Raw genomic sequence first — 7,500 nt, 5'->3', positions numbered from 1 at the left:
ATCAAGCAGGCCGTCGTCATCTGATTATGCATTATAACGATTCATTTCTCTTTTTCTGATTTAAAAAAAAAAGAAAAAAAAGAAGAAGAAGAAGAAGCAAAAATCAATCTCTACGGCATCAGTGGGCTTTTCACACACAGAGAGAGACAGACACAGAGACACACACACACAACACACACACAGACACATACGCAGACACACACACACACACACACACACACACACACACACACACATCGAGGGAGAAAAAGAGGGGATATGGGAGGAAGGGGTAGCATAGAGCCTGGAGATGTGGAAGGAGGAAAAACAAACAAACAAACAAAATCAGACAAACAAACATACAAACCAACAACAACAACAAACAAACAAAAAAACAAACAAAGAAACAACAACAACAAAACAACATACCGCAAAGTCCCGATTGTCTTGTTCCACAATATTCACATAAGGGACGTTACTGCTTCTTCTTCTTCAATGATTATTTCCCTTCGATTAACCGCCACTGCCCCTCGTTTTATATAATCATTCTTTTAAACAACACATCCATACCCTCTTTTTTCTTCTTTTTTTTTCATTCGTGCATGCATGCACCCATTTCACTTTTTAATGTTCTGTGGAGCTGTACGTGGATAGACAGATAGATAAGTAAAAGTAAATAAATAAATGAATAAACAAGCAAACAAACAAACAAATAAATAAATAAATAAATAAAACAAATCATTAACTAGATAAAAGAAACTTTGAAAATGTCACATAATTATTATTGCCTATTATGGACGCGTGTGTGTGTGAGCGTGTGAGGTTCGGATGCCGAGGACAAAAATGTGATGACGGAGGCTGTGTGTGTGTGTCCGAGTGTGTGTGTGTGTGTGTGTGTGTGTGTGTGTGTGTGTGTGTGTGTGTGTGCTTTCTGTGCACGCACGTGCTAGGAGCTACGGCAAGAAATCTGATTAACAATAGAAGAAAAAAAAACTATCTATGATGGGAAGGTCAAAAAGTATGATGGGATGGTGTTTTATGCATAAAAAAAGTAGAAAAAGAAAAAGAAAAAAAGGTGGGGGGGGGGGGGGGGGGGGGGGGAGGGGCATCTTAAGAATCTTAAGACAGAGCAGGGCAATCTTTTCAAGCAAACTTCAGCTGATTCTTTCTGTGGGCTGTGGGTATCTGTCCTCAGGAAACGGGCAAAAACTAGGCCAGCTAATGAGTTCTCTACTGAAAAACACGTAACTCTCACGGAAACCAACACATAATTACCATGTACGAATTCCGAAAAAGAAGACTAAGAAGAAAAATGCATCAAAAAAACAAAACAAAAAAATCAACAACAAAAAACAAACAAACACCTAAAAACAAAACAAAAACCCATCATCATCATCACCAGAAAGCAGGCGATGACGTCACCACACCACGCCCATGCATGCGAGGCTCTTCTTCTTCTTCTTTACTCCCCTCGTCCGTCATCATGACATCATCAGTGACGTTGGGGATATGATGGGAATGATGACGTCATCCATCAGCTCACTCGTGGTCCTTGTGACGACACACCAGCACGGGGCAGTGCGCGTGGTGCACGACGGACGAGGAGCAGGAGCCCATGAGGGTCCGCTTCAGCTTGCTGAGCCCGCGGGTCCCGATGACGATCAGAGAAGCGTGCTCCGCGTTGGCCTTTCGGCAGATCACCTCCCATGGCTCTTTGCCGTCCAGCTGCTCGTACTGGCCGTTCACCTGTCTCAGGGAAGGTGTTGAAAAGATACATCATTAACTCTCTCTGTACTGGCCGTTCACCTGTCTCAGGGAACGTGTTGAAAAGATACATCATTAACTCTATCTGTACTGGCCGTTCACCTGTCTCAGGACAGGTGTTGAAAAGATACATCATTAACTCTCTCTGTACTGGCCGCTCACCTGTCTCAGGACAGGTGTTGAAAAGATACATCATTAACTCTCTCTGTACTGGCCGTCCACCTGTCTCAGGACAGGTGTTGAGAAGATACATCATTAACTCTCTCTGTATTGGCCGTTCACCTGCTTCAGGGCAGGTGTTGAAAAGATACATCATTAACTCTCTCTGTACTGGCCGCTCACCTGTCTCAGGACAGGTGTTGAAAAGATACATCATTAACTCTCTCTGTACTGGCCGTCCACCTGTCTCAGGGAAGGTGTTGAAAGGATACATCATTAACTCTCTCTGTACTGGCCGTTCACCTGTCTCAGGACAGGTGTTGAAAAGATACATCATTAACTGTCTCTGTACTGGCCGTTCACCTGTCTCAGGACAGGTGTTGAAAAGATACATCATTAACTCTCTCTGTACTGGCCGTTCACCTGTTCAATGAGTGCTGAAAAGATAAAAGCTATGTTAACTCTCTCTGTACTGACCGTTCATTGATTGATTGATTGATATGGATACTTATATAGCGTCTATCCTCGGTCGGAGACCAAGCTCTAAGCGCTTTACAAACACAGGGTCATTTGCACAACAGACTGCCTTCCTGGGTAGAACTGACTGATCGCTGCCACTGGGCGCTCATCATTCGTTTCCTGTTTCATTCAGTCATATTTCAGGCACGCAAACTTTCACACTCAGACGTGTAGCATTTTACGTGCATGACCGTTTTTGTGCATATACCCCGCCATGTAGACAGCCATCTGAGAGAGAGAGAGAGAGAGAGAGAGAGAGAGAGAGAGAGAGAGACGTTCATCTGTTCAGTGGGGGTGTTGAAAAGATACATTAACTATCTCCTTACTGGCCGTTCCAGGGATGTGATAATTAGATACATTGATTTAACTCTCTCTGTACGAAAGGACAAAAGATGCGACAATGACAGCGTTTCACCACTGCTGACATCATCAAAATGTTACAAGCGGAAGTTCTCATAGTGAAGAGGTGGATAAAGACAAAGTACAGGTTTTTGGGGGGGGTTTTGTTTTGTTTTTTAATGACGAAAGTGGAGTGATGGCCTAGAGGTAACGCGTCCGCCTACGAAGCGAGAGAATCTGAGTGCGCTGGTTCGAATCACGGCTCAGCCGCCGATATTTTCTCCCCCTCCACTAGACCTTGAGTGGTGGTCTGGACGCTAGTCATTCGGATGAGACGATAAACCGAGGTCCCGTGTGCAGCATGCACTTAGCGCACGTAAAAGAACCCACAGGCAACAAAAGAGTTGTTCCTGGCAAAATTCTGTAGAAAAATCCGCTTCGACAGGAAAAACAAATAAAAAAAATCTGCACGCAGGAAAAAATACGAAAAAAATGGGTGACGCTGTAGTGTAGCGACGCGCTCTCCCTGGGGAGAGCAGCCCGAATTTCACACAGAGAAATCTGTTGTGATAAAAAGAAATACAAATGCAAAACAAAAAAGACCTTGAGTGGTGGTCTGGACGCTAATCATTCGGGTGAGACGATAAACCGAGGTCCCGTGTACAGCATGCATTTAGCGCACGTAAAAGAATCCACGGCAACATAAGGGTTGTCCCTGGCAAAAATCTGTAGAAAAATCCACTTCGATAGAAAAAAAATTGCATGCAGAAATAAAAAACCCCAAACACACACACACACACACACACACACACACACACACACACACACAAAATGGGTGGCGCTGTCAGTGCATTGACGCGCTCTCCCTGGGGAGAGCAGCCCGAATTTCACACAGGGAAATCTATTGTGACAAAAGAGAGTAACTAGTACAAATACAAATGATACAAATACAAGAACGGACGGAGGGGGGAAAAAAAGGTCGTCCGGACGGAGTGAGTGAAGCAGTGGTCAGTGGTACAGGTTGTGGTCAGTTGTATGAGCTGTCGTGGTCAGTGGCTTAATAAATTGGTTGGTCAGACTGAGGTATGATATATATATATATAAATCAGCTGCAATATGACAGACAACACAGTTCGATTCAGACTGGTGCAACACAAAACTTAACGAGTATACGACACAGCACAAAATGACGCTATGCAACGCGATACGATCTGATTGTTCAATTCGGTAATAAGATGTGTGACGAACACAACACAACCCAACCCAACCAAACACAACCCAACCAAACACAACACAACACAACATAACACAGCATAGTGCAGCACAACACAACACGACACGGAACAACACAACACAGTGCAGCAAAATACAACACAGCACAACATAACACAGCACAGCACAACACAACACCCCACAAGACACGGAACAACACAACACAACACAACACAACACAACACAACACCACACAAGACACGGAGCAACACAACACCACACAGCACAGCACAACACAGCACAACACAGCACAGCACAGCACAGCATAGCACAGCACAGCACAGCACAACACAACACCCCACAAGACACGGAACAACACAACAAAACACAACACAACACAACACAACACAAGACACGGAACAACACAGCACAACACAACACAACACAACACAGCACAGCACAGCACAGCACAGCACAGCACAACACAACACAACACAAGACACGGAACAACACAGCACAGCACAGCACAACACAACACAACACAACACAGCACAGCACAGCACAGCACAGCACAACACAACACACGGAGCAACACAACACAACACAAAACACGGAGCAACACAACACAACACAGCACAACACAACACAGCACAACACAGCACAGCACAGCACAGCATAGCACAGCACCACACAACACAACACACGGCACCGGTAGACAGACAGACAAAAAAACAACAACAAAAAACACAAAAAACGACAGACTGACAGACAAATGGACGTACATAGGGACAGAAAAAACAACAACAACAAAACAAGTAGACAGACAGGATGGAGACAGACACACAGACAGACAGACAATTACTCAGACAGACAGACACCGAGACAGACAGACAGACATTACAGAGGCAAACACGGATCACACACGTGATGGCTGGCCAGCGTTTGTTCCGAGAATTCCTTGATGCTTTCTGCGTTGGCATCAGACTCCGCTTGCAGGCGGTGCAGCGTGGCTGGAGTGGGACCTGGAGGAGGGGGAAGACAGTAGTGGTAATAGCTGTTGTTGTAGTAAGTGGTGGTGGTGGTGGTAGTAGTAGTAGTAGCAGCAGCAGCAGCAGCAGCAGCAGCAGTAGTAGTAGTAGTAGTGCTGCTTCTACGACGACTTCTACTACTCATTGTCATCATCGTGACAAGATGAAGGAGGAAGAGAAGAAGACGAATAGAAGAAGAAGAAGAAGAAGAAAGAGGAGGAGAAGAAGATGATGATAATGAAAGAGAGAAGGAGGAGGAGGAAGAAAGAAGAAGACAGCGAAGAAGAAGAAAGAGAGGAGGAGAAGAAGACGAGGAAGAAGAAAGAGGAGGAGGAGAAGAAGACGAGGAAGAAGAAAGAGAGGAGGAGGAGAAGAAGAAGAAGAAGACGATAATGATGAAAGAGAAGAAAGAGGAGGAAGAAAGAAAGAAGAGGAAGAAGAAAGAGAGGAGGAGGAGGAGATGATGAAAGAGAAGGATGAGGAGGAAGAAAGAAAGAAGACGAGGAAGAAGAAAGAGAGGAGGAGGAGGAGATGATGAAAGAGAAGGATGAGGAGGAAGAAAGAAAGAAGACGACGAAGAAGAAAGAGGACGAGGAGGAGGAGGAGAAGATGATGATGAAAGAGAAGGATGAGAAGGAAGAGAAGACGAGGAAGAAGAAAGAGAGGAGGAGGTGGAGGAGAAGAAGAAGAAGATGAATATGATGAAAGAGGAGGAGAAGAAGAAGAAGAAGAAGAAGAAGAAGAAGAAGCGGCGTAGGATGAAAACAAAGACGAAGAGAGATTATAGAAGAAGGGAGGAGAGTGGGCACTGGAGGAGGAAGAAGAAGAAACAGGAGAAACAGTGGAAGGAGAAGATCAACTAGGAAGAGTAGACCTGGGAGAAGACGAAGATGAGAAAGAAGAGGAGGATCTAGAAGGAAGAGAAGGAACAGTCATTCACATGAGACGATAAACCGAGGTCCCGTGTGCAGCATGCACTTAGCGCACGTAAAAGAACCCACGGCAACAAAAAAAAGTTGTCCCTGGCAAAAATTATGCAGAAAAATCCAATTCGATAGGAAAACATAAAAGAACAATTGCAGGCAGGGGGGTTGGGGGGGTGCGGGGGGAAGGGAGGGGGTAGGGGGGAGGGAAGGGGGAGATTGGGGAGGGGGTGCGGGGGGGGCGGGGGGGGGGGGGGGTAGCGCTCTCAGTGCAGCGACGCGCTCTCCATAGGGAGAGCCGCCAGAATTTCACATAGAAAAATCTAATGTGACAACAACAACAAAAAAGTAATACAATACAACAGCAGAAGGAGGTAGGGGAGAGAAGGAAGAAGAAGGGAAGGGATGCGAGGAAAGAGAAAGAAAGAGAAGGAAGAGCAGGAGGAGAAAGAGGAAAACAAGAAGGAAGAGGCGGAGGAGGAGGAGGAGAAGGACGTGGAGCTTGGAGTTGTATGAAGAGGAAAAGGAGGAGGAGAAGGGGGAAGAGGAGGAGGTAAAATAGAGGAATGGAAATTGGAGGAGGACGAGGAAAAGGGGAAGGAGTAGGAGGAGGATTGGGAAGATAAGTTGGTGGAGGAGGAGGATTGGGAAGATAAGGTGGTGGAAGAGGAAGAGGATTGGGAAGATAAGGTGGTGGAGGAAGAGGAGGAGGAGGATTGGGAAGATAAGGTGGAGGAGGAGGAGGAGGATTGGGAAGATAAGGTGGAGGAGGAGGAGGATTGGGAAGATAAGGTGGAGGAGGAGGATTGGGAAGATAAGTTGGTGGAAGAGGAAGAGGATTGGGAAGATAAGGTGGTGGAGGAAGAGGAGGATGAGGATTGGGAAGATAAGTTGGTGGAAGAGGAAGAGGATTGGGAAGATAAGGTGGTGGAGGAAGAGGAGGAGGAGGATTGGGAAGATAAGTTGGTGGAGGAAGAGGAGGAGGAGGATTGGGAAGATAAGGTGGTGGAGGAGGAGGAGGATTAGGAAGATAAGGTGGAGGAGGAGGAGGATTGGGAAGATAAGATGGAGGAGGAGGAGGAGGATTGGGAAGATAAGGTGGTGGAGGAGGAGGAGGATTAGGAAGATAAGGTCGAGGAGGAGGAGGATTGGGAAGATAAGGTGGTGGAGGAAGAGGAGGATGAGGATTGGGAAGATAAGATGGAGGAGGAGGAGGAGGAGGATTGGGAAGATAAGCTGGTGGAGGAGGAGGAGGAAGTGAGGAAGGGGAGGAAGGGAGAGGAGGAGGAAGAAGAGAGGAAGAAGGAGGAGGAGGAAGAAGAGAGGAAGAAGGAGGAGGAGGAAAAGAGGAGGAGGAGGAAGGGGAAAACCGTACCTTCCATGACCCCGATGTTTTTCCAGTTTTCTGGGACATGAACCACTTTCACTAACTTGCCCTCCGTGTGGATGTTCTGCAGGTAGACTGAAACACACACACACACACACACACACACACACACACACACACACACACACACACACGCACACAATTGTTAAATCTACATGAATGCATTAGTTGTATAGAAAATGTATCTAGA

General features: G+C 46.1%; 1 protein-coding gene across 1 annotated transcript in view; it reads right to left on the bottom strand.

Annotated features, from left to right (window-relative positions):
- Positions 1-1,067: 1,067 nt before the first annotated feature.
- The window catches only part of LOC143285047 (universal stress protein in QAH/OAS sulfhydrylase 3'region-like), an 18,698-nt gene continuing 12,265 nt past the window's right edge, over positions 1,068-7,500 (bottom strand). The window contains exons 2-4 of the mRNA XM_076592236.1: positions 7,299-7,385; positions 4,897-4,994; positions 1,068-1,725 (exon numbers count right to left, since the gene is read on the bottom strand). Of these exons, the coding sequence (XP_076448351.1) occupies positions 1,519-1,725; positions 4,897-4,994; positions 7,299-7,385 (392 nt within the window). The 3' untranslated portion in view covers positions 1,068-1,518. The remainder of the gene's footprint in view (positions 1,726-4,896; positions 4,995-7,298; positions 7,386-7,500) is intronic.

This window comes from Babylonia areolata, chromosome 8 (genome assembly GCF_041734735.1).
Source record: "Babylonia areolata isolate BAREFJ2019XMU chromosome 8, ASM4173473v1, whole genome shotgun sequence".
Classification (NCBI taxonomy): Eukaryota; Metazoa; Mollusca; class Gastropoda; order Neogastropoda; family Buccinidae; genus Babylonia; species Babylonia areolata.
The sequence above is the reverse complement of the archived record's forward strand: the minus strand, read 5'-3'. Positions and strand labels throughout refer to the sequence as shown.